The sequence below is a fragment of the Elephas maximus genome, chromosome 21, assembly GCF_024166365.1.
Source record: "Elephas maximus indicus isolate mEleMax1 chromosome 21, mEleMax1 primary haplotype, whole genome shotgun sequence".
Classification (NCBI taxonomy): domain Eukaryota; kingdom Metazoa; phylum Chordata; class Mammalia; order Proboscidea; family Elephantidae; genus Elephas; species Elephas maximus.
Genome location: NC_064839.1, coordinates 22,146,210 through 22,173,704, shown reverse-complemented (window position 1 = coordinate 22,173,704; position 27,495 = coordinate 22,146,210). Strand labels below are relative to the sequence as shown.

Below are 27,495 nucleotides of genomic sequence, written 5' to 3'. Positions count from 1 at the left end.
GACAAATGATTATAAATCCCAGGTGTTAGAGTCACTTTGGCAGCAAAATCTTCAAATGATGAGGTGAGTTCCCAGATAAACTATGAACTAGTAACAACAAAGCTGGCACAGTACTTGATAGATTAACAAATAATGTTGGGCATCAATAAGACTGTAATTTTCAGCTGTAACTAATTACACTTCAATCCTCAAGAGTTCCTGAAGGGCAAGGATGGTTCTTTAGCCAGTGCAATCCCATTGCCTAACACCCAGGTAGGCACCAAAACAATGCTACCCTTTCTTTTCTCATCTGCCTTACAAGTGATCTTCATGTTAAAGCACTAAGGCAAGCATTCTATACTGGGGGTTCATAGATGAACTTGGGGAAGGAGAAGGCTGTGAAGCCCCTGAAATTAATGTGATTTTTGTACGTACATTTTTCTAGGGAAATATTCTGTAGCTTTTATCAGCTTCTCAAAGCAACCAAGATTCAAAAGGTCAAAAACCACTTCTACCATACTACTTTATTTTACTACAAGGTAGAAATGGAAAAGTCGGCAGTTCGAATCTACCAGGTGCCCCTTGGAAACCGTATGGTGCAGTTCTACTCTGTCCTATAGGGTCGCTATGAGTTGGAATCAACTCAATGGCAAACAGTTTGGTTTTTTTGGTTTATAGGGTCGCTCATCTATGAGCTGGAATCAACTCCACAGCAATGAATTTGGTTTTTTGGGTTTTTTTGTTTGTTTTTTCCCCCACTGGAGAAGGTAGAAACAGGGAGGTTTCAAGATTTTCCTAAAGTAACAGGGTTTATTCATGAGGAAAAAAACTCATGTCATCTGACTTTCATTTTTGTCTGGCTGCCAGCCTAAGAGACATGGCTTTTTTGTTTGTTTTTAAATCAACTTTGTTGAGGTATAATTTACATTCAATACAATGCAGCCATTTTCAGCGTACAGTTCAATGTGTTATGACAAGTGCGCACACCAGGTTAAGCACCACCATAACCAACATTTTCATCACCCCAAAGGTTTCAGAGAAGGCAGAGTATGAGGGACATAAGTTCCTTCTTGTGCCTGCAACATTTAATTTTCTTCTGCACTAGGGAGGGCTATTTCATAATTAGCCTCAGAGTTTTAGGAGCTTATTGAACTCTGGATATATGACTCAGTATAGGTAAATTTCTTCTGCAATTGGTTTTCTCTGCTAAGCAACATAGAAGTTTTGAATAGAAGTTCTTTAATTAATCACGGATTACTTACGGGTACTGTTGTCATGGTCATAAATGGGAAATACCCCTTTGAACTTATGTTATGCCTTTATTGTGAGGCATACAATTTTTATCTGTACTAAACCCTATGTAGAATGCGGGTCAAATATCACAACTCAATTTTCAGATGGAGAAATAGAAATATAACAGACCCTCAATATTACCACAGTTCACAGAACCAGGTAACAATTTTCATTGTTAATTTCATTAGAGAAAAATAACTTAGTCTTATATGAGTTATTTTGACTGACAGAAGAATGTTAAGGCAGACTAATCGCATGAGAAATTACGCAGAAGTTTCCATCTTAGCAATGCAAAAAAATTAAAAATAGCATGAAAGTTTTTCTGAGAGATTCTATTACTAGATTAATAAAACAAAACATTTTCAAGGTTTTAAATTTAGAATAATAAAATTTAGAACTGGAAAGAATCTTAGAAATCATCCATTCCAACTTCTTTTTACTAATGGAAAAACTGAGATAGAAGTTTTATTTGAGGTCACAAAAACTCACTATTGCTGTAGCTGAAATCAGAATTTAGGGAGTCTGGCTCCCAATCACACAAACTAAAATAAACAGCTTGATAAAATAATACTATTAAAAAGCAGAATAAAACAATTATAGAGCAAAATATATTCCTTTCATTTTTTTAATAGCATATTGGTTCCATGATAAAAAAATATATATATACATATTTTCCAGAAAAGCTGGTCTCCTTCTTCAGGGAGGATTATGAATTATTTAAAAAAAAAAAAAAATCTAGATAGGAAAATATCTCATGGCCAGATTCCAAAGGAGGAGACCAGCTTTTCTGGTGGAGGCCCTAATCCTTCCATTAAAAAAATCTGTAGCCCTGGAATTGATTCCTACTCATACAGACCCCATGTGACAGGTTAGAACCTGCCTCATAGAGTTTTCTAGACCGTAATATTTATGAGAGCAGATTGCCAGGTTATCTGGTGAGTTTGAACCGCCAACCTTTGCGTTAGCAGCCCAGTGATGAACCACTGTGCCACCAGGGTTCCTTTAATCCTTCTATAACCTGCCCTAATCTGGAGTCCAGCACAGCCCAGAGTTGCAACCAAGGATTTGTTTTGAGTTACTGCCAAAAAAGGGTGACTAAGCCTCGCTGAAATTCCAGGCAGTGGGCCCTATCCCCTTCTCAGCTGTCAGCAGGATCAGAAAAGCATGGAAGTGTCTGTTGGGGCCACTGTGAGCACATGGCACCCCAGCACCATCCCTGCACTCTCACCACACCAGCTTCCAGGGCCACCAGGAAGTTCCAGACCACCTAATCACACATACTGTCTGTTTATAATCACAAAAAGGGAAAATGATGAGTCTCATGTATGATTCTCAGTTATCTGTTTCCTAAGGTTATTTCATAGTTGGAATTTTTAAACATTTTTATTCACATGGAATTGGGTACTTTGTACAATTTCCTAAGTCTAGCAACATTTAAGGATATGGTTATGAATACATTTTGAGGTAGTAAGCTCCCAAAGATAGGGGCTATTTTTCTCTTTGCTGTGTGAAGCTCTACTATTATAACTGATGTAACATCATGTCTACAAGTGAGAGATAACCAATGTCCTCAAAATAACATAAACAATGCTTACATAAAACAGAACTTCCTTGGTAGCATCCAACAAGAAAAAGTCTTCAAGTCTGCAAAAATAGTCTATAAATCCAAAGGAGTATTATTATTTAAATACACAGTAAATTCTCAGTTATCCAGAAAAGTCAGGGAAGAGGTGTTCTGTTTACCAGAATATTCTGATTAAGAGAATGTTTCTACCCACATACATAATCGTATTACTAATTTTCTGGGAATTAAGTTGCTTTAATTCACTTAGCATTAAAAGTAAACGTTTTTTAAAAGTAATTTTAGAGGCACTTTAAGATCACTAACCCATTGCCATTGAATCAACTGCAACTCATAGCGACCATACAGGACAGAGTAGAACTACCCCCTGGGGTTTCCAAGGCTGTAATCTTTACAGAAGCAGATAGCCACATCTTTCTCCTGAGGAATAGCTGGTGGGTTCAAACCAACAACCTTTTGATTAGCAGCCAGCCTCTTAACCACTGCGCCACCAGGACTCCTAAGATCGCTACGCACATTTAATATCAGTGCCCTGCAGGTGCTTCTGGAAATATTTTTTAAGGCCCTAGTATGGGTTGGAAACCCTGGTGGCATAGTGGTTAGGAGCTACGGCTGCTAACCGAAAGGTCAGCAGTTCGAATACACCAGAACTCTGTCCTATAGGGTCGCTATCAGTTGGAATTGACTCAGCGGCAACAGGTTTAATATGGATTAGTACTGCAATACTAGTGATCGAGATTTCTGACTTAGGTTACTGTACAAATTAACTTTTATAAATACATGTACTACTTAAAAAATATTTTTTAAATGGCCTTTAAATAAAAAAAGAAAAAATTTTTTTTCTTTTTTTTAATTTAAATATTGGCCTTTAAATGGCATACGAATATTGAATGTTTTCGGATGTTTGTTGTTCTTTGGTGCAGAACATACAGTTCTTTTTCCTGCTGTTACAGACTGTCATGGATTGAATTATGTCTCCCCAAAAATGTGTGTATCAACTTGGTTAGGCCATGATTCCCAGTATTGTATGGTTGTCCTCCATTTTGTGATTATAATTTTATGTTGAAAGGATTAGGAAGGGATTGTAACACCACCCTCACTCAGGTCACCTCCCTGATCCCAGGTAAAGGGAGTTTCCCTGGGGTGTGGCTGGCACCACCTTTTATCGCTCAAGAAATAAAAAGGAAAGGGAAGCAAGCATAGAGTTGGGGACCTCATACCACCAAGAAAGCAGCACTGGGAGCAGAGCACGTCCTTTGAACCTGAGGTCCCTGAGCCTGAGATGCTCCCAGACCAATGGAAGACAGATGACAAGGACCTTCCCCTAGGGCCGACAGAGAAGGAAAGTCTTCCCCTGGAGCCAGCGCCTTGATTTTGGACTTGTAGCCTACTTGGCTGTGAGAGAATAAACTTCTCTTTGTTAAAGCCATCCACTTGTGGTATTTCTATCATAGCAGCACTAGATAACTAAGACACAGGCTGTAGTACTCAGCAGGCTATATTAAGATGAAGGAGCTTTTCAAAATCATATGAAATAGATTGAAATTTTAAAATGTAGGTGATGCATCGTCACATATTTTTATTACTGAGTATTATTTTTGAATCGCATAATGTATTCCTTGATGTTATAGACATCAAGAAATAATGGGATGGAGTATGAATCACAGACCTTCATTTTAGGCTATAGTCTTCCATATAAAAAAAAAAAAACCCAGTGCTGTCAAGTCGATTCCGACTCATAGCGACCCTATAGGACAGAGCAGAACTGCCCCATAGAGTTTCCAAGGAGCGCCTGGTGGATTCAAACTGCCAACCCTTTGGTTAGCAGCCGTAGCACTTAACCACTACGCCACCAGGGTCTCCTTAGTCTTCCATATAGACATGGCTAAATACTTGTCTTACACTGAAAATGTGCCTTTAAAATATCAGCCATTGGATGAAAACGAAGAAATTCAATCACTCATCAGGCTATTCATCCACACAATGCCAAAGATTTAGCTACTTGGAAAAATTCAGAGTTTGGACCGAATCTTCTAGTATTCACTCTGTATATTATTTAAATAAATTGTGTATAGATTCAGAAGAGAAGCTTACGTAACCTGAAAATGTTTTGCCATGTGCCCACTGAAAGAGAATCATACAAGTAGGTACTTCCTCTATTGGGAAAGCAAGAGAAATACTTAATACCACTCCTAGTGTGAATAATTGTCCTAACTTTTATAAAATACTTCAAATGAAGAGAGGGAAAAAAGTGTAGCGACACTGTCCTGTCCATAATCATCACGTGGAAAGGTTAACTTATAAACTTAATATCCTGAGACCTTAAAAGACACCTTGGCAGCTTTCCCCTTTCCTGGCTAATCTCCTTCACTCATGCTTCATATATAAGTGGGCTTGTTCTAAAATAGGGAGAATGATACTAAGGTGTGGCAGCTGGCAGGAGCCGCATTGCTTCTATAACCACGCCTGGTCTAAAGAGCACACAGACCCAGCTTAAACGACAAGTCCCTTGAGGAAAGGGATGTGACATCCGCACGTGGTGTAGTACAGAATCAGATGCACTGGTGTTTCATGAATACTTGATGGCCGTAATGGTGAACCCAGAGGTCAAATGCCAACCTCTTCAAATTTCACTGGGGGTTTCTAATAGACAGCTGAGGGCTGTTAACAGGCCAGTGACATCATTTCCATAGTTCCGACTTTCTTTTAAATGAGTCAAAAGAGGGAGAGTTTATCTTTCAACTCATGCTAAATGTAATGCATTCTCTCTCTCCCAGGCTATTTTGGACCCTCCAAAAATAGCCTGGGAGAAAGGGCATGCATCAAAAACCAAAGAAGCAGGAGGGGTGGAAACTAATTAAGCAGAAGGCAGGTATACTGAGCATTCAGGAAGGCAGCCTCTCTTGCCTGAGTTCACTTTGCACTGGGATTCTGGATTCCGCTTGCTCCGCTATAAGAGCCTGAATCAAAATTATAAAGCCAAACCAAAGGCTACATACACAAGGAGGATATGACTACCAGTTTTGGGAGAAGCAATTTCTCAGTATCCTCATCTTCCTTCTCCTGGACATTGGCAATACTGATTCTCCTAGCTCTCCCTCACTTTCTGCTAAGCCAGATTTAAGAAATCCTGGAGACAGTTTTACTTTAAAGCAGTGGCTCTCAACCTTGGCTGCTCATTAGAATCACCTGGGGAGCTAATCCTCATCCCTGAACCCCACCTCAAAAGATTCTTAGTTAACTCACTTGGGATGGGGCTCAGGCATCAGTATTCTTAAAGAGCTTTTCTGGTGATTCTGAATTGCAGCCAGAGCTGAGAACCACTGTAATAAAAAGTCAGTGATATTTGTCTTTCATACTGTTTTATAGGCCATTTAACTGATGACTCTTTATTTTTAAGTTTTCCTTCTTTTCTTTGTTCACTTTTTTCCTGCCTGTAGGGTTCCTATGAGTCTGAATAGACTCGATGGCAAAAGGTATTTTTCTTTTTTTTTTGGTTTAGTTTTCAAAAAGAAATGAAAGAACTTTCCTTGCTCCAAGGCAGGACAAGACGTGACAAGAGCTGGCTGACATCAGCAGGGCGTGCCTGATTCTGTATCATAAGGACATTGTACCATAAGAGTGATGGTTTTGATTCATTAAAGCAACTAGAACATCTTGAACTACAGACACACCCTTTATTCCCCAATGCCCTTGGATCCTCTTTAGAAATATATAAAAACAAAAAAGAACTGCTAGAGGGGGCCAGAAGCTGCCCTAATGGACACGAGGAGAGAGAGTGGATGGAAGGACTGTGCTGTCTCATTAGGGGGACAGCAATTAGGAGTCTATAGCAAGGTGTATGTAAATTTTTGCATGAGAGACTGACCTGATTTGTAAACTTCCAGTTAAAGCACAATAAAAATTAATTAAAAAAAAAGAACTGCTATATGCTTATTTCACTAGAGAAATAGGTCTAAAGAATTCTAGAATTTTACATAGTTGCTCTCCCATAAGAAAATGCTACCCTGATAGGAAATTGCTTAATTTCACGTATCTGAAGCTGTTTCTATATGGTCCAGTAGAGAGTTTTCCTGGAAAGCCCTTTTCATTTTTAACATAATAGAAAGACTAGATGTGAAATGGAGAGAAAAACAGATTAAGAACTTCCCTTCTCACCTTTTTAAAGGGAAAAACATGTCTCCCGAATGCTTCCTCAATTTATTCCAGGAGTTCTTCAAAATTTCATTCTTAACAACAAATTTCCTACTCCTTGGAATTCATTTACCAAACAAGCAGTAACCATTAAATACCTACTCATACATTAGGGCTTTGCCCTGCGACCCCCTCCCCTGCCATTACATATATAAGTCTATGTGACTCTAGTATCTCAGAAACCCATTATACAAACCACTCAAATCGTTTCTCATGAAAAACCTCTTTTAATTACGCAGTAAAGTGTGGCACAACTTCATGAACAGGCGGAGTTGTGACGGCACTGGCCAGGTACCAGCAACCTTTGGATGGCTCAGCTCAGCTTCTAGCAGTCCCGTCCTCCTGTGCGGGGCTGGCCTTCTTGGTGGCCACTTCAGGAATACATGGTCAACTGCAGCCATTCTTCGATAGACACCTGAATGAGGCCATCGGCATCTTGATCCAGAGACCTGAAGGCACGAAACATGGCATCCAGGCGAACCAGGCAGCTGATGAAGTTGTTAAAATCCATACTCCCGTCCTCATCGGCATATCGGCGGATAATCATTTGGTAGAATTGTTCATTTAGCTGGAAGCCTGCTGCCTGCACAGCCCCCCGCAGCTGCGAACTTCCCAGGGACCCAGAATGGTTGCTGTCATATTGCTTAAAAACACAGTGCCATTTCTTGATGTTGTTCCACAGATACTTAAATTCTTCAAAGCCCAGCTTCCCAGTCGTGTCACTGTCCATGACAGACACAATGCTCCGGCACGTGTCAAGACTGAAGCCATCGGTATTCAGATCCGCGTGCTTAGCAATGACTTTGTTGAGAATATTCATCAAGTCAGTGGCACCCACCTCCATGTCCGGTCCAGCCAGTTGTGCAAATTGCTGCCGAAACCTCTTAACTTCTTCACTTTCGTTGGCCTCCACATTGGTGAAATGCTGCTGAGTGGGAGGCGGTTCTGGAGTATACTGAGCTGCTGCGGCCTCACTGATAAAATTCACAATCCCTCCAACTATCCCTCTGATATTTCCTCCTCCTGTTGCTGCTCTTTGACCGCCTCCCCCAAGAAGGCCTCCAAGAGCTTCTCCAAGACCATGATCTGCCCCTTCCAAAAAAGCCTTTGCAAGAAACATGCTTTCAGCTTAATGAGCAAGTGTAAAAGCTGCCAGAATCTTGGAGGTGGTATGCAGAGAGCTGAAATGGAGTCTAAGTAGCTCCTATGTGGAAAAACTGGCTTTTCTGCACCTGCTTAAACTGCACCACACCCCCTAGTGATGATGTCTCATCTTAGATTTCAGCTGCCTGAATTCCATCAGGTCCTAGCACCTGCCATTTTTAGAGGGCCTCAATAAAATGTTGTCTACTCTTGTAAATAAATATTCATAAATTATAGCATGAATGACACATTCAAAGATAATATTTTTAAAAGGAAAATATAAAACTCTATAGGAATATAATATTATATAAAATATATTACAAAAACTGCACAAATATAAAAATGAACATTTCCATAGTTCTCTGATTTCTTAGTTTACTCTCTAAGCACCTGAAAGATGACATGCATTTTTCTAACTGGAGAGGTAAATTACTCATAGATTTCTTTTCTAAAGAATCCTCATTGGTAGAGTAGAACTGAAGAATTCTTGGGCATTGGAAAGATTTACCTAATCCCCCTTCTTCTGCAGAAGTTCTCAAAATTCAATGTGCTGAAGAAAAACATGGAAAATGGGGGACTCTTATTAAAATGCAGCCCCCCCACCCCCACCCCACCGCCAGGTCCTACCTCCAGAGATTCTGGTTTAGTGGATCTGCTTTGAGGCCATGGATCTACGCTTTGGAAACTTTATGAAGTGTAACATTCATACAAAAAAAATGTATCAATCATAAGTGTACAGGTGAAAGAATTTCAAAAACTATACATACTCATGTCACAGCACATGGATCAAGAAATAAGACATCACTGGCCCCATGAAGCCCTTCTTCCCTCTTTCCAGTATCTCTCACCTCGCAAGGGTAACTGCTCTCCTGACAACTAACAGCATAGATTAGTTTTTGCACCATAAATAAATGGAATCACACAGCATGTACTTCTTTGTGTCTAGCTTTTTTTGCTCAACACTGCATTTATGCAATGTGATTTTAGATTTTTAAGTGAGTCTGTAGATGGTCCCAAACAATACTTTGAGAAATACTACCCTCGATAATATTAGGCAGCTAGGTGGTACAAATGGTTAAGTGCTTGACTACTAGCTGAAAGGCTGGTGCTTCGAACCCATCCAGAGGCACATGGAAAGATAGGCCTGGTGATGTGCTTCTGAAAGGTCAAAGCCTTGAAAACCCTATGGAGCAGTTCCACTCTGCACACATGGGGTCGCCATGAGTCCACACTGACTCGATGACAACTAACAACAACAACCACCACCCTTGATACTAGATTGAATCAGATTACAGACAGTCCCTGGATTATGAACAAGTTCCGTTTCTAAATCTCTCTTTAAGTCAAATTTATGCGTAAGTTAGAACAGGTACAGTTCATATATAACACAGTTAGTCAAATGTTTAACTTCTTGTTATTGTTGTTAGGTGTTGTCAAGTTGGTTCCAACTCATAGCGACCCTATGTACAATAGGGTCCTGCGCCATCCTCATGATCATTGTCATGCTTGAGCCCATTCTTGCAGCCACTGGGTCAGTCCATCTTGTTTAGGGTCTTCCTCTTTTTCACTGATCCCCTGCTTTACCAAGCATGATGTCCTTCTCCAGAGGCTGGTCCTTCCTGATAATATGTCCAAAGTATGTGAGATGAAGTCTCATCATTCTCGCTTCTACAGAGCATGCTGGCTGTACTTCTTCCCAGGCAGACTTGTTCATTCTTTTAGCAGTCCATAGCATATTCAATATCCTTGGTCTTCCTTATTCATTGCCCAGCTTTCACATGCATATGAGGCAACTGAAAACACGGCTGGCTTGGGTCTGACACACCATCTTTGTTTTTAATACTTTAAAGAGGTCTTTCGCAGCAGATTTGCCCAATGCAATGCATCATTTGATTTCTTGACTGCTGCTTCCATGGGTGTTGATTGCAGATTCAAGTAAAATGAAATTCTTCACAACTTCAGTCTTTTCTCCGTATCATGATGTTGCTTATTGGTCCCGTTGTGAAGATTTTTGTTTTCTTTATGTTGAGGTGTAATCTATACTGAAGGCTGTAGTCTTTGATTTCATCAGTAAGTGCTTCAAGTCCTCTTCACTTTCAGCAAGCAAGGTTGTGTCATCTGCACATTACAGGTTGTTAATGAGTCCTCCTCCAACCATGATGCCCTGTTTCTTCATATGGTCCAGCTTCTAGGATTATCTGCTCAGCATACAGATTAAATAAGAATACTGAAAGGATACAACCCTGATGCACACTTTTCCCGACTTTTAACCACACAGTATCCCCTTGTTCTGCTCCAACGACTATCTCTTGCTCTATGTACGAGTTCTTTACGAGCACAGTTAAGTGTTCTGGAATTCCCATTCTTTGTAATACTATCCGTAATTTGTTATGATCCACACAGTCACATGCTTTGTGTAGTCGATAAAACACCTGGTAAACATCTTTCTGGTATTCTCTGCTTTCAATTAGTATCCACTGACATCAGCAATGATATCCCTTGTTCCACATCCTCTTCTGAATCTGGCTTGAATTTCTGGCAGCTCCCTGTCAATGCGCTGCTGCAACTGCTTTTGAATGATCTTCAGCAAAATTTTATTTGTGTGTGATATTAACGATATTGTTCAATAATTTTCGCATTCAGTTAGATCAGCTTTCCTTGGAATGGGCACAAATATGGATTCTTCCAGTCAGTTTGAGACAGATAGGGTTAACTGTGCTGGCGGAACTAAAGAGCTGTTAAAAGATTACCATCTAGAAGTTGGGTAACCAGGAACCACACCCTGTCAACAAGAGATAAGGTTTAAACAACCCTTGAATTACTATCTCCTTCTTAGTGTTTTTCTAGTCCCTTCCCCCATTACAGGCTCCCTCATGTGCAGAAGAACAAAGTGTGACCGCTGTTTAACCTTCCTTAACCCTCCAAAGATAGCAAGGTAGTGCCAAAGATCAGTGTGCTTGCCCTATATCCCATAATAAGTGATGCCAAGGGCTGCCCAGAGGACTCCATCTTGAATATCAGCAGGTTCCATCTTAGATTACAGGTTACAACCTACTTAGCATACACCACCATTCTGAGAAGCACACGCCCCTTGAAAGAAGCCCACTAAATATTCATTACTCTATTGTCTCCACGGAACCCAAGTAAGCCCTAGCCATGCTTCCCTTTTTGAGTCAGTCTTTTGGAGAGGCTTAGATCCCCGCTGACTCCTTTTGCTTGACTCAAGCAAAATAAAGCTTGCTGAAGATAAAGTTTGTCTTTCGCGTGTATTCTTACTCAGGAAAAGACAAGGGCCCTTTGAGTCAGATTGGCAATTGGTAACAAGTTGGCCAGGTAGCTGTCTTCCAAATTTCTTGGCACAAACGAATGAACACTTTCCGCACTGCATCTGTTTGTTGAAACATGTCAAGTGGTATTCTGTCAACTCCTGCTTTTTGCCAATGCCTTCAGTGCTGCTTGGACTTCTTCCTCCAGTATTATCCGTTCTTGATCATAGGCTACCTCCTGAAATGGCTGAACATTGACCAATTCTTTTTGGTATAGTGACTCAGTGTATTCCTTCCATCTTCTTTTAATGCTTCCTGTGTTGTTCGGTATTTTGCCCATAGAATCCTTCACTATTGCAACTCGAGGCTTGAATTTTTTCCTCAGTTATTTCAGCTTGAGAAATGCCAAGCGTGTTCTTGTCTTTTGGTTTTCTAACTCCAGGTCTTTGCACATTTCTTTATAATAATTTACTTTGACTTCTCGAACCACCCTTTGAAATTTTTCGCTCAGCTCTTTCACTTCATCATTTCTTCCTTTCAGTTTAGCCACTCAACATTCCAGGGCAAGTTTCAGAGTCTCTTCTGACATCCATTTTGGTCTTTTCTGTCTTTTTAATGACCTCTTGCTTTCTTCACGTATGATGTACTTGCACAACTCGTTTTGTCTTCAGTCATGTGTTCAATGCATCAAATCTTTCCATAGATGTAGTCAATTTGATTCCTGTGTATTCCATCCAGCAAGGTCCATGTGTATAGTCACCATTTATGCTGCTGAAAAAAGGTATTTGCAATGAAGAAATTGTTGACCTTGCAAAATTCTACCATGCAATCACTGGCATCATTTCTATGACCACAAAGGCCGTATTTTCCAACTACTGATCCTTCTTCTTTGTTTCCAACTTTCACATTCAAATCACCAGTAATTATCAATGCATCCTGAGTGCATGCTCAGTCAATTTCAGACTGCAGAAGTTGGTAAAAATCTTCAATTTCTTCATCTTTGGCCTTAGTGGTTGGTGTATAAATTGGAATAACAGTCATATTAACTGGTCTTCCTTGTAGGCTTATGGATATTATCCTATCACTGACAGCCCTGTTCTTCAAGATAGATCTTGAAATGTTCTTTTTGATGATGAACACAAAGCCATTCCCCTTCAAGTTTTCATTCCCGGCAGAGTAAATCACATATTGTCCAATTAAAAATGGCCAATACCAGTCCATTTCAGCTCACTAATGCAGGGTCACTATGAGTCGGAATTGACTCGACGGCACTGGGTTTTAATGCCTAGAATATCGATGTTTATGCGTTTCTTGCTTACTTTGGACGTGTTATCAAGAGAGACCAGTCTCTGGAGAAGGACATCATGCTTGGTAAAGCAGAGGGTCAATGAAAAAAGAGGAAGATCCTCAATGAGATGGATCGACACAATGATTGCAACAATGGGCTCAAACATTCCTACTACTGTGAGGATGGCACGGGACCAGGCAACATTTCATTCTGTCATACATAGGGTTGCTGTGAGTCAGAGTAGACTTGATGGCACCTAACAACCCTTAATACTAGATAGAGTCAGAGTACAAGTCCTTCAAAAGTCTCTGGAAGTTCTATTGGTGAACTCTGGGAAAGGTGACCAGGACTTAATGACTCAATCATTATATTACTTAGCATGTGGGGATCAATTTCTAATCTGCAAAATGATGATGACAGTATCTCACTGCCTACTTCACAAAGATTCAATCCAATTTATAATGTATCAGGAGGTTGGCTCAGTGCTTAGGATACAAAAGTGAATACAACACGATTGCTGTTCTCAAGGATCAAGATGACCCACAGTCAACTGGTTGTAAATATAACCTGAAGTGCTGTGTTCATATTTCTACTCTTACCACTAACCCATTACATTTGTATATAATATGCTTTGGTATTTGGGTTTCATAAGATTCCTCTGAAAGATACAAAAGTATCCCAGATAAAGTAAGAAAAACATAGAGAAGTTAAGCTGCTCATCCAAAGTCAAACAGCTAGTACTTTGTACTGTATTATCCAATCAGTATGGGTGCCCAAAGGCCCCTGGGTGGTACAAGCAGTTTGCAATCGGCTGCTAACCTAAAGGTTGGTGGTTCAAACCCAACCAGCAGCTCCACAGAAATAAGACCTGGTGATCTGTTTCTATAAAGATGATGGTCAAGAAAACCCCATGGGGCAGTTCTCTGTAACATATGGGGTCATCATGAGTCAGAATTGACTCAATGGCAATGGATTTTTATTTTTTTATTTTTATGGTGCCCCAAATGGGGAGCAATGAATTCTGCTGAGGCTTAAGAAAGGAGAACATTTACCTAGAGAAGAGATAGTGTGTAGGCCTGATTACAGGCTGAGTCTGAGTTCTCCAAATAGACCAAGGATACAGAGAGACAGTATGGTCAAAATATAGAGGCACTAAAGCATGTGAGGTATTCCAGAGAAGGTGAATAGTTCAACGTGACCAGAGCCCGTCCCTGCGCATGACAAGAGATAAAAGCAGAACAATAGGATGCAACCAGACTGGAAAGGGCTTTGAACTGCCATGTGATGGTATCTATCACACAGGTAATTGTAGAGACCACTAAAGGCTCAAATATGAAATCCAAAAACCAAACCAAGCCCAGTGCCGTCGAGTCCATTCTGACTCATAAAATCAAAAGGGGATTAAATGTTGTCTTAGTTATCTAGTGCTGTTGTAACAGAAATACTACATGTGGATGGCTTTAACAAAGAGAAATTTATTCTCTAGAAGTCTGAATTCAGGATGTGAGCTCCAGGGGAAGGATTTCTCTCTCTGTCGACCCTAGGGAAGATCCTTGTCATCAATCTTGCCCTGGTCTAGGAGCTTCTCAGTGCAGGGACCTCAGGTCCAAAGGACATACTCCCCTCCTGGCTCTCCATTCTTGGTGGCATGGGGTCCCTCCCTTTCTTTGTGCACTTCTCTCTTTTATATCTCGAAAGAGATTGACACAAGATACAGCCTAATTTTGTGGACTGAGTCCTGCCTCATTAACATAACTGCCTCTAATACTGCCTCATTAACTTTATAGAGGTAGGATTTACAATGCATAGGAAAATCACATCAGATGACAAAATGGTAGACCATCACACAATACTGGGAATCACAGCCAAGTTGATATACATTTTTGGGGGATACAATTCAATCCGTAACAGATGTGGAATTACTTTGTAACTGTATAACTCTAGAATTAAGGAATGACTATTTTAGCTATTATTAGGGACAGAATAGTAGCTAGAGGGCCCTGCTCTTCTTAGGACATTGAAGCAATGTCCTGTCTCCTTTTGCCATACCCAGTGGTTTGTGTCGAACTTTCCAATGGCTGGTTTTATTTCTCCTGAGTACAATGAAATTGCCTCTGTGAACACGAAAGGCCAAATGTCTTCCTTAATCACACCAAAAAGTATCACCAAAGGACTGTCTTTCTTTCAGGGAATCACAGGGGCCATCTGGCCTCAGACAGATTGAAATCCAGTCATATAAGCTTCTGTGAGAGGAAATTACATGAGTTTTGTTTTTATAATATTGCAAATTAACTTGATAACATCCACTGTCATATAAAATGAGTCTCCTTATGTCTAGCTGAAGTGTTTTTTGCTGAGGTTTAAATCCAATTCCTCTCATTTATTTTCCGTGAAGATGGAGGTCATTTGGCTAACAGTTTCTCATAAGCCATCACAGAATAAAAGACTGTTATTAGATTAACAAGCCCTTTCTTCTCTGGATCATTTAATCCCCTAAGGCTATTTATTAGAACATTAATAGCAACTTTAGCTGCTGTCTCAGGGAACTCTACTGTCCAGATCTGGAGAAACAGGTTAGGGGAAGAAGCTATATCTGATGAATAGTTTAACCCCAATTTGAGGAGAGGAGTTATTGAACTTAAAAAGCTAATGGTCACAAATAAATATTCTTGGCAGCATCATTTATAATAGTCATAAACAACAACAACAAAAACCCACTGCCATTGAGTCAATTTGATTCTGACTCATGGTGACCCTAATCAACAGAGTAGAACTGCCCCCATAGGGTTTCCAAGGCTGTAATCTTTATGGGAGCAGACTGTCACATCTTTTTCCCGCATAATAATAGCCATAATTGAAAAAAACCCTAATGTCCACCAACTGGTGAAAGAGTAGACAAAGTGTGGCATATCCATACAATGGACAACTATTCAGCAATAAAAAAGAATGAACTACTGATACTTGCTAAGACATAGATAAACCTCAAAAACATGTTAAGTGAAAGAAGCTAGACAAAAGAGACCATATACGGTATGATTCTGTTAATATGAGATACCTAAAAAGGCAAATCTAGAGAGACAGAAAGCAGATTAGTGGTTGCCTAGGGCCGGAGGGCAGGTGAGGGGGTGAGCAGTTAACGACATGAGGGATCAATGGAGTGATGGAAATGTTCTACAACTGATTTATGGTGATGGCTGTACAAGTTGGTAAATTTAGTGAAAAATCATTGAATCGTACATTTGAAATGAGTGGATTATATAATATATAAAATACGCCTCAATAAAGGCATTAAAAAAAATTCAATGGTGACAATTTAGAGTAAAAAGAACACTGAACTAGGAGTTTTCATCCCTGTCCTACAATTAACTAACTGTGTCACTTTTTTGGGTCACCTTGGGCATGTAACTTCCTCTCTTGGGCTGACAGCTGTCTGCAAAATGAGGAGGATGGATAATTTAACACCAAAGGTCCCTTTAGCTCTAGAATTGTATGTCTCGATTTGAATGTGCCATGTAACCGTGACAGCAGCATCATTTCTGTATGGAGGTTAGTTTCCTTCTGGTGCCCAAGACTTTTATGTTATGTATGAATTTAATCTTTCTTTATCTTGGGTCTGGTTCTATGACCTTTGAAGACATGCTTACTTGCCCTTCTCCCTAGTCTGACATTTTCAAAAGTATTCCTGATTGCCTATTTTCAATGGTATTCCTGATTGCAACCTACTAAGTATGTTGCTCTTCCAAACAGAACTCCAAGATGGAAGACTGCACCTGGTCTCAGGTAACAGAAGAACTCACCAGTCCCACTTTGGGTAAAGTCCTTCTGTCAAGTGGGTTTTCACCTAACTGCAATGTGATCTGGACCAGACCTTCCTAGTTGATTGATGAGGATGTCATGTTGGATGAAATCAAAAGCCTTTCTAGAATCTATATAGATGTTATTGTTGTCGAGTCAGTTCCGACTCCTAGCTACCCTATGCACAACAGAACGAAACACTGTCCGGTCCTGCGCCATCCTTACAATCATTGTTATGCTTGAGCTCATTTTTGCAGCCACTGTGTCAATCCACCTCGTTGAGGGTCTTCCTCTTTTCTGTTGACCCTGTACTCTGCCAAGCATGATGTCCTTCTCCAGGGACTGATCTCTCCTGACAACATGTCCAAAGTATGTAAGAGGCAGTCTCGCCATCCTTGCCTCTAAGGAGCATTCTGGCCCCACTTCTTCCAAGACACATTTGTTCGTTCTTTTGGCAGTCCATGGTATATTCAATATTCTTCGCCAACACCACAATTCAAAGGCGTCAACTCTTCTTCAGTCTTCCTTATTCATTGTCCAGCTTTCACATGCATATGATGTGATTGAAAATACCATGGCTTGGGTCAGGCGCACCATAGTCTTCAGGGTGACATCTTTGCTCTTCAACACTTTGAAGAGGTCCTTTGCAGCAGATTTGCCCAATGCAATGCGTCTTTTGATTTCTTGACTGCTGCTTCCATGGCTGTTGATTGTGGATCCAAGTAAAATGAAATCCTTGACAACTTCAATCTTTTCTCTGTTTATCATGATGTTGCTCATTGGTCCAGCTGTGAGGATTTTTGTTTCCTTTATGTTGAGGTGCAATCCATACTGAAGGCTGTGGTCTTTGATCTTCATTAGTAAGTGCTTCAAGTCCTCTTCACTTCCAGCAAGCAAGGTTGTGTCATCTGCATAACGCGGGTTGTTAATGAGTTTTCCTCCAATCCTGATGCCCTGTTCTTCTTCATATAGTCCAGCTTCTCGGATTATTTGTTCAGTACACAGATTAAATAGGTATGGTGAAAGAATACAACCCTGACACACACCTTTCCGGACTTTAAACCAATCACTATCCCCTTGCTCTGTCCAAACAACTACCTCTCATCTATGTAAAGGTTCCTCATGAGCACAAGTAAGTGTTCTGGAATTCCCATTTTTCACAGTGTTATCCATAGTTTGTTATGATCGACACAGTTGAATGCCTTTGCACAGTCAATAAAACACAGGTAAACATCCTTCTGGTATTCTCTGCTTTCAGCCAGGATCCATCTGACATCAGCAATGATATCCCTGGTTCCACATCCTCTTCTGAAATCGGCCCGAATTTCTCGCAGTTCCCTGTCGATACACACTGCTGTAGCCGTTTTTGAATGATCTTCAGCAAAATTTTGCTTGCGTGTGATATTAATGATATTGTTCTATAATTTCCATATTCGGTTGGCTCACCTTTCTTGGGAATAGGCATAAATATGGATCTTCTCCAGTCAGTTGGCCAGGAAGCTGTCTTTCATATTTCTTGGCATAGACGAGTGAGCACCTCCAGCGCTGCATTTGTTTGTTGAAACATCTCGATTGATATTCCATCAATTCCTGGAGCCTTGTTTTTCACCAATGCCTTCAGAGCAGCTTGGACTTCTTCCTTCAGTACCATCAGTTCCTGATCATATGCCACCTCTTGAAATGGTTGAATATCGACTAATTCTTTTTGGTATAATGACTCTGTGTATTCCTTCCATCTCCTTTTGATGCTTCCTGCATCGTTTAATATTTTCCCCATGGAATCCTTCACTATTGCAACTAGGGGCTTGAATTTTTTCTTCAGTTCTTTCAGCTTGAGAAATGCCAACCGTGTTCTTCCCTTTTGGTTTTCCATCTCCAGCTCTTTGCACATGCCATTATACTACTTTACTTTGTCTTCTTGAGAGGCCCTTTGAAAAGCTTTTCTATATAGATAATATCTATTTATTTTCCCTTATAATCTTGGACTGTCACTCTCTCATAGGAGGAAATGCAATTGGTCTGCACAACTGCTCTTTACAAAGCCCTGTTCTTTACTTCCTTGTGCTCCTGGAGGAGGCCAGCCATCACTCCTTTGCTCTGGTAAGAAAGTTAAGCTTCAATTGTTGCAATCCCCTTTGTGTCTCCTCTATGGTATCTCCCACCATACAATGAGAAGCCAAAAATGAAGTACATAATTCTCATGTTTAAATGGATATTTCCAGTGTAACAATATGTACCAAGGGAAAATATTTTGATGGACTAAATGCGGAGTTAAGTCAGTCTGAGAACTGAAGGGGGAAATGGTCAGACATACAGGACCACCAAACTTTCACAGCAACTTGTACAGCTGAATACAAAAGTGCATCTGCTCAACCCAGAAAGCTATGGCCTTTTTCTGCCAATTACATAAATTGTAGAGTCGATTACATATATCAAATCCTGACTAACTGGGATTGGAATCAAGATGAGTTCCACATGAACCACGAGATACTTTATTATACATCAAACCTGAACTGGAAAATGAAGGTTAGAAAACTTCAGTGTTTATTTCCAATCACTTAAGCCACCTAAGTGCCCTGTCCTACCTCTTAGCATGAGCAGAAACTGCACACGAGAGCATGCTACCTTGTCTAACAGGAATGGGCAAGCAAGGATACCTGCTATTATTGGCACTCATGATTTAAGGCTTGAACTGATACCAAGAACAGAGCAGACAGGAAGAACTCAAGATAAAGGAACACAATCATTCCACCGAATGTTAAACAGTAATAAAAGATCTACAGAAATTTACAAAAAGGCTGGCCCACCAAAGTGCTAAAAGTACACACAAACATCTCCTGTCTAATATTTAAACAAAGGACATAGTAATGACAGAAGAACTGAATATTAGTTGGAAGGCAGAAATGGGGAAAACTATGACTGTTTTCAAACTTTTTTATGGAATAAAAATTGTATCCATCTATCTATATTTGCTAGGTGATGATCTGTGAGGTACATAATGGTATTAGTAAAAAGAGAGAGCTTGTACCAGACTATACCTGAGAAATTAGATATCAATCTCTCTCATTCTCTACCTCCCGTCTGACAGTGACTGTTATACTACTAGTTAGAATTGTGGTGGGATGGCAACAAGAGGTAGACAAATTAGTCAAGGGTAAAGATTCAGAGTGATCCCCTTCAAGTCAGCTGTGGTGGTTGTTGTTGTTAGGTGCCATGGAGTTGGTTCCAACTCGTAGTGACCCTAATGTACAACAGAACAAAACACTGCGTGGTCCTGCACTATCCTCACAATTGTTGCTATGTTTGAGCCCATTGTTGCAACCACTCTGTCAGTTCATCTCATTGAGGGTCTTCCTCTTTTTTCGCTGACCCTCTAATTTACCAAACATGATGTCCTTCTCCAGGGACTGATCCCTCCTGATAACATGTCCAAGGTATGTGAGACAAAGTCTCACCATCCTTGCTTCTAAGGGGCATTCTAGCTGTACTTCTTTCAAGACACATTTGTTCATTCTTTTTGGTAGTCCATGCTATATTCAATATTCTTCCCAACACCATAATTCAAAGGCGTCAGTTCTTCTTCGGTCTTCCTTATTCATTAACAATGGTCAGTATGAGCACTGACTGCAATCCTTCAATTCAGTCTTTAAACCTACCATAAGCTTTGTTTTATCAGTTTATTACACATTGCAGGGGTCAGCAAACTGCAGCCTGTGGGTCAAATTCAGCCAGGCACCTCCTTTTAAATAAAGTTTTACTGGAACACACCCATGCTCATTTGTTTATATACTGTCTATGGCTACTTTCACACCACAATGGCAGAGGTGAACAGTTGCAACAGAGACTATATGGCCCACAAAGCCAAAAATATTGCAGGGGCCCTGGTGGAGCAATGGTTAAGCACTCGGCTGCTAAACAAAAGGTTGGCAGTTCAAACCCAGCAGCAGTTCAGAAGAAAAGACCTAGTGATCTGCTCCTGTAAAGATTACAGTCTAGGGAACTCTATGGGACAGTTTTACTCTGTCCTACAGGGTCCCTGTGAGTCGGAATCGACGGCACACAGTAACAATGAGAAGTACTCAGCTGTTAACTGAAAGGTTGGCAGTTCACACTCACCCAGTGGCTCCACATGAGTAAGACCTGTTGATCTGCTCCCGTAAAGATTACAGCCTGTAAATCCTTACCAGGTAGTTCTACTCTGTCACATGGAGTCGCTATGACTCAAAGTAGATTCAACAGCATCTAACAACAGCAACAATTTTTATAGAAAAAGTTTGCCGACCCCTGAAATATAGTTTTGCTACCAGTGAGTATACGTTTATGGTGATGTGTGTCGGATGGAACATGAAGCTGAGTATACCATGAGATGTAGTGTAGAAGAGGGTATGACTGGCTACAAAGAGATAAGAAGCAGACACATGGTATACTATCCAGCTAGCAACAAAGATTGTGTACTTACTGAAATATTGGAGGACTTTGCTCAATAACATAGTCCTCATGGCCTGGTGGTTAACAGCTTGGCTCCTAACCAAAAGTTGGCCATTCAAATCCATTAGCTGCTCCTTGGAAACCCCATGGGGCAGTTCTACTCTATTCTATACGGTCGCTATGAGTTGGAATCTGCTCGATAGCAAGGGGATGGGACAAAAGATGAAATGAACAATGATGCTGTTATGGACCTTGACATTGTTATATCGCAGAAATGACTGTTATAATTATTTTCTGAGTTAGCCAGTATTGTTCCTTAATTCCCGTTAAGTGTCTTTAAATCCCTTCAAATGTGCTGGCAAAAATCTAGTATTTAAAACTGAAATCAAGCATATAAAAAACGTTGAGAAGCCACTGTTTTAAACTATCATTTCAGCCTTCAGTTCTAACTCATCTGGACATTTGACTAATCACCAATTAGCCTCCGATCAGGAGAGTTCAGTGCACATTCAGAAAAACAAAAAAAGTTAAATTAGACCCAAGATAAAAAGAATTTTTTGTTTCCAAAGAGATAGGACCTCTTCAAAGGAACTTATCCCAAGTAGTGAAGTAGGTCATGCTTTGGGTCATGAAGGCCACATTTCTGCTGGACTTTCAAAATGGCTGCCATCAGATATATGAAAATCTAAAAGAACACGTCAGAAGAAGCTAAATGGACAGCGAATTTTTTTTTTTTTTTAAATAACAAATTGAGAGGAAAACCATAATGAAGCATTTGTAGACTAGCCAAGCAAGTTGGTGAGAAGAGAGAGTATGGGGGTGGTAGAGAGATATCTAGGTCCTCCTCTCACCCCCAAGGTACCAACCATAACCACATTTACATTTGGGGTAAGATTGGGAGAGGAAAACAAGGAAAGAGGAAAGGATAAAGTGGGAAGGGAACATGGGAGGGGCTTATGGGAGCAGTCTGCATTGCAGGAATTTACAGCCACTGTAAGAGCAACAGGAACGCTCCACCCTTTCTCTTTCCCACCCTTCCTCCCCACCCCATGCCCATTAAGCATTTAGCAAGATAAGTTACTCTGAAAGAAACAAACTGTGAAGTTACTGAACTTCCTTGTTTTTCCCATCAAATATTCCTTGGCTAAATCACTTAAAGAGACAGAAAACAGGCCTAGTATGGAACTGGGTATGCGCGTGGCCTTGTAACAATTGCACAATTCAGCTTCTCAAAACAAAGCAAATCTTCACAGGCACAGACATGCGGGTGTGTTTAAAACAATAAGGAAAAGAGAGAGGGAGAGAAAGGAAGAAAGAGAAAGAAATGAAGGTGAAACATATTAATCATTAATTTTTCAGACTATTTTCCTTACCTGTCTGTATGTTGGAGATCGAAAGAAAAGTGCTTTAAAGGCCAGCTATGGTCTATATTTCAAGCTAAGTCACACCATACAAAGCGGTACAGAAAACTCACAGTATCAATGATACCTGAGCAGATGGAAGCAGTCCGTGGGAAAATGTGAATGATCAAATTGGCTACAAAGGCTTACCAGTCTCCCAATTGCTTGGAGCCAACTGTCTTGCTCTAGTTCAAGGCAAGGGAGCTTGGCTAACTGGGGGTTCAGAAGGCCCCAGCTTGGGTATCAAATGCACCTATCATGGGACCAAGGCACTGCAACCTGGGCCATATACAGGTTAGTACTTTGTGAAAAATTTGTCCCAGAGAAGTTATTTTCATCTTTGGTTTATACTACCTTTCCTACTCCCAAATCTTCCTATACTGACCTGTGCTTAGGAACAGTGGGACTGCTGCAGGTATAGTCCATGGAAGACAGAATTGATGTCATAACCACTCAGGAACTGCTAGTTATGACAGGTTGACACGTGAAGGACAGGACAACCTCTCTGGGTATTTTTTAAGTTTTTATTAAGAATCCCAGTAAGCACGATATCTAAGATATATTGTAAACTTCCTCCTTGGTCCCTGCTTCATGTCCCTTCCTGTTTCCTCAGCTCCTGTCTTTGTTTATATGTCCCTGCCATATTCCTTCCCGTGAAAAGATTCATGTTTATAGAAACTTTGCTTAAAATTACTTGCATGGCTTCTAGAACCATAGTGGGAGATGCTAGACAAATCTCACAGAAAGACTAGCAATAATATAAGTGAAAATGCACCTCTAATTTCCTACCTTGCATGTTTACATCCAATAATTTATTTCTCCCTTCCTCAAATCTTCATTAACATCTAAGATACAACTATTGGTCTCTTCTAGTGCAGAACAAAAGACAAAGAAGGGAACCAAAGACTCAGAGAAGAAACCAGTCCACAGGACTAATAGTCTACACAAACCACGGCCTCATTTACCCTGAGACCAGAAGAACTAGATGGTGCCCAGCTACTGCTAACGACAGTTCTGGTCAGGGCCACAATAGATCCTGATAGAAGAGGAGGAAAATACAGAACAGAATTCAAATTCTTAAAAAATCTAGACTTACGGGTTAGGGTAAGACTAGAGGACTCCCCAATACTATCACCCTGAGATACTCCATAAACCTTGAACTGAAACTACCCCCTGAGATCCCCTTTTAGCTAAATAATAGACTGGCTCATAAAATATATTACCAGTGAGTACTGTGTTCCTTTAAAAAATCATCTATATGAACCAAATGGTCAACAATTACTCTAAAGCAAAGACGAAACTGAAAAGGAAAGAGAAGCCAGATTACTGGAAACAAAAGATCCAGAATGGAATTAATGAGAATGGTGACACATTGTGAAAAATGTAGCAATATCACTGAACAATTTGTATAGTAATTGGTAAGTGGGAACCTAATTTGCTGTGGAAACTTTCTCCTTAAACACAATAAAATATTAAAAAAAAAAAAAATCTTCATTACACTTTATGGTAGTACCACTCCAACGATGGAGCCCTGGTGGCATAGTGATTAAGAACTTGGCTGCTAACCAAAAGGTCAGCAGTTCAAATCTACCAACTACTTTTTGGACAGCACCTGCTTCCAAGGAGCACCTAGTGGATTTGAACTGCTGACCCTTTGTTTAACAGCCATAGCACTTAACCACTACACCACCAGGGTTTCCAAACCAAACCCATGGCCATTAAGCCGATTCCAACTCAGAGACACTATTGGACAGAGCAGAAGTGCCACATAGGGTTTCCAATGAGCACCTGGTGGATTCGAACTGCTGACCTTTATGGTTAGCAGCTATGCTCTTAACCACTACGCTACCAGGGTTTCCTACCCCAATGATACATTATCATTTAAGGGATAAGTGAAAATCATTTGTATGTTGCAAGGAAGCCCAGAGGAGAGGTCCGGGCACTACATATAGAAAAAGGCTGCTTAACAGCATCATGTTAAATATGAGATTATAGAATAAGTCATTGGGAGCATGAATATGCTCCAGGAAAAAAGAACTATAGCCCTGTCCTGGTTTTTCTCACAAAGCTATAATTTCTTTGCAAAATATCTTTTTCCAGTGGCTAACAGAGAACAAATTGGGACTTCTGGTACCAGCCAAGATGGAGTAAGCCTACTCCAGCCTATCTCTCCCACTGGGTTTGTCATCTAGTGCTGCTATAACAGAAATACAAGTGGATGGCTTTAACAAAGAGAAATTTATTTTCTCAGAGTAAAGTAGGCTAAAAGTCCAAATTCAGGGTATCAGCTCCAGTGGAAGGCTTTCTCTCTCTGTCAGCTCTGGAAGAAGGTCCCTGTCCTCAATCTTTCCCTGGTTGAGAAGCTTCTCAGGCACAGGGACCCCAGGTCCAAAGGACACTCTCTACTCCTGGCACTGCATTCTTGGTAGTATGAGGTCCCCAACTCTCTGCTTGCTTCTCTTTCCTTTCCTCTTTCCTTCCTTCTCTTTTCTCTTAAGAGATAAAAGGGAGTGCAGGCCACACCCCAGGGAAACTCCCTTTACACTGGGTCAGGGAGATGGGCTGAGTAAGGGTGGGATTACAATACCACCCTAATCCTCTTAACATAAAATTACAATCACAAAATGGAGGACAACCACACAATACTGGGAATCATGGCCTAACCAAGTTGATAGACACATTTTTGGGGGGACATAACTCAATCCATGACACCCACTGATTAAAATTAAAACCTCTGAAGAAAACACAAAAAGTAACTACCTGTGGACAAAATACCACAGCAGGAGGATCAGTGAGAAAAGTCAAAATATGAAGAACAACCAGTAAGATGGTGAAACCATGGAGGCCTGAAGACAGTAGAACATTTATCTTTAAATTGTTGAACGCAAAGAACTGTCAATCCAGAATTCTATATACACCAAAATTATCCTTCAGAAATGAAAGCCAAATAAAAACATTCTCAAATGAGGGAAAACTCAGAGAATTTGTCACTAGAAGACCTGCACTAAAATATACACCATAGGAAGTTCTAATGGCCGAAGGGAAATGACACCAGAGGTAAACTTGGAACTTTAGGAATGAAGGAAGAGCAACCAAAACAGTAAACATCTAGATAAATATAACAGACTATTTTTCTCCTCTCAAATTCAAATTCTTTAAAGTATGTATGACTGTTCAAAGCAAAAATTATCACATTGGTGGGGTTTTCAATGTATGTAGATGTAATAATATAAAGGAAAAAATAACATAAAGGGAAAACACAGGAAACATAAAAGACAACAGATGGTCAAGGGTGTTATTTGTTTGTTGGGCTTCGAGGTTTTACTTGAACTTGTAAAAATATAACTCTAAATAGATTTCAAAAAGTTAGTTGTATTTATTGTAACTCCTTGAACAACCACTTAAAAATAATACAAAGCCAAAAAGTCAATAGATAAAATAAAAATGGAATACTAAAAATCTTTTTAAAATAATAAAAAAAAAGGGCAGAGGAACAAAACTCAGAGGAGACAAACAAAAATAATAAAATGATAGACCTCAAACCAACCAGGCAACTCACACACACACAATTATTATAATTAAAGGGAAAAATAATTAAACCATGGGCCCAGCTTTGCTTCTTCTAACACCAATCTAACAAGTTTTTCTAATACCTGCCATTTTGATTTATGCTCTGTGGAGGCTGACAGTAAATACACCTGCATGTTTAAGATTAAATTTTAACATACCCTGTCGAAGAGGGCAAAAAGTTGTCTCAAGACATCTGAAACGGGCAACTTCAGATACTCTGCAAATTCTTCAATTCCAATTCTTCCTCCTTTTGAGGATCTTGCAATAGAAGCATATTCATCCAGATGCTTACGGATACCATCCCAATCCAATCTACACGAAAAAGAAATACAGAAACATGTTATTAGCCCTTCACAATTCATACGGATATTTTACGAACACGGTTTTATTAATTTATCTAAGGGAAAAATACTTGGTGCTAAATTTGAAAAGGAAAATAAAATAGGCATTTTAAACTATATTGAATATGTATGCAGACATTTAATTTTTTTAAATAAATCACCCCAAATAGCTCAAGGGAATAAAGGAACCTAGAAGAAGAATGATGTATTGGAACAAGAAATGGCTCATAGAAGAAAATAAAGCAAATTCCCTGGTGGTGAAGTGGTTAAGAGCTTGGCTTAATCAAAAGGTCGGCTGTTTGAATCCACAGCCACTCTTTGGAAACCCTATGGGGGAATTCTACTCTGTACTATAAGGGTTGCTACGGGTTTGAATTGACTCAATGGCAATGGTTTTTTGGTTTTTTTGGGGGGGGGGTTGTGGTGGTTTAGTCAAAAATACTTATTGAGTTGGTATAAAAGAAATTACAATTCTTGCTTTCAAGCAACTTTCAGACTGATAATGAAGTAGAACTCGAATTTCACAAACTGTTGTGATACGGACATTCATTAGACTATACACATTTCTACCAATATTAGTTATAAAAACTCAGGACGATAAAACACTGAAAAATACACTGTAGCTTACATCATAGCCTGTCTCTGCCTTGAAGAATCAGACAGGTGACCTAACATACTTCTGTAAACAATTTCAACGACTACCTAAACTTTTCAAACCTACAGGAGCATTGTGAACATGACATCAAAATAATAAAGCAAAACATTTTTGTTATCTAACCCAGACCCAGGGTCGTCGAGTCGATTCCGACTCATAGCGACCCTATAGGACAAAGGAGAACTGCCCCATAGAGTTTCCAAGGAGCGCCTAGCAGATTCGAACTGCTGACACCTTGGTTAGCAGCTGTAGCACTTAACCACTACACCACCAGGGTTTCCGTTTGTTATCTAGCAGGTATAAATAACACTTGTCCACATCAGTTATCAAGGTATTATATTTTAATATTGAACTTTGATACAATACCTAATTCTGTACCTCCCTCCTAGGGAAGATGCCAAGGTCTATTAAACCAATAAATTCTGCAGTTGCCTAATAGGCCTGAGAACAGATGAGTCGTAATAAGAGGGGGGCTTTCACACCAGATAATTCAAAGGCAATGTTCTACAAGGTTTAAACAAGATCTTAAAAATTGAAAGGAATGTTTTTGCCTTTTTTTTT

General features: G+C 40.0%; 2 protein-coding genes across 2 annotated transcripts in view; both read right to left on the bottom strand.

Moving 5' to 3' along the window:
- Nucleotides 1–27,495, bottom strand: part of LPCAT2 (lysophosphatidylcholine acyltransferase 2) — a 91,384-nt gene that overhangs the window by 22,080 nt on the left and 41,809 nt on the right. The window contains exon 11 of the mRNA XM_049864135.1: nucleotides 26,097–26,250. Within this exon, the coding sequence (XP_049720092.1) occupies nucleotides 26,097–26,250 (154 nt within the window). The remainder of the gene's footprint in view (nucleotides 1–26,096; nucleotides 26,251–27,495) is intronic.
- Nucleotides 6,844–8,376, bottom strand: CAPNS2 (calpain small subunit 2). The gene has a single exon (XM_049864136.1). It carries the CDS (start codon nucleotides 8,166–8,168, stop codon nucleotides 7,422–7,424), a length of 747 nt encoding a protein of 248 aa, XP_049720093.1. The 5' UTR covers nucleotides 8,169–8,376; the 3' UTR covers nucleotides 6,844–7,421.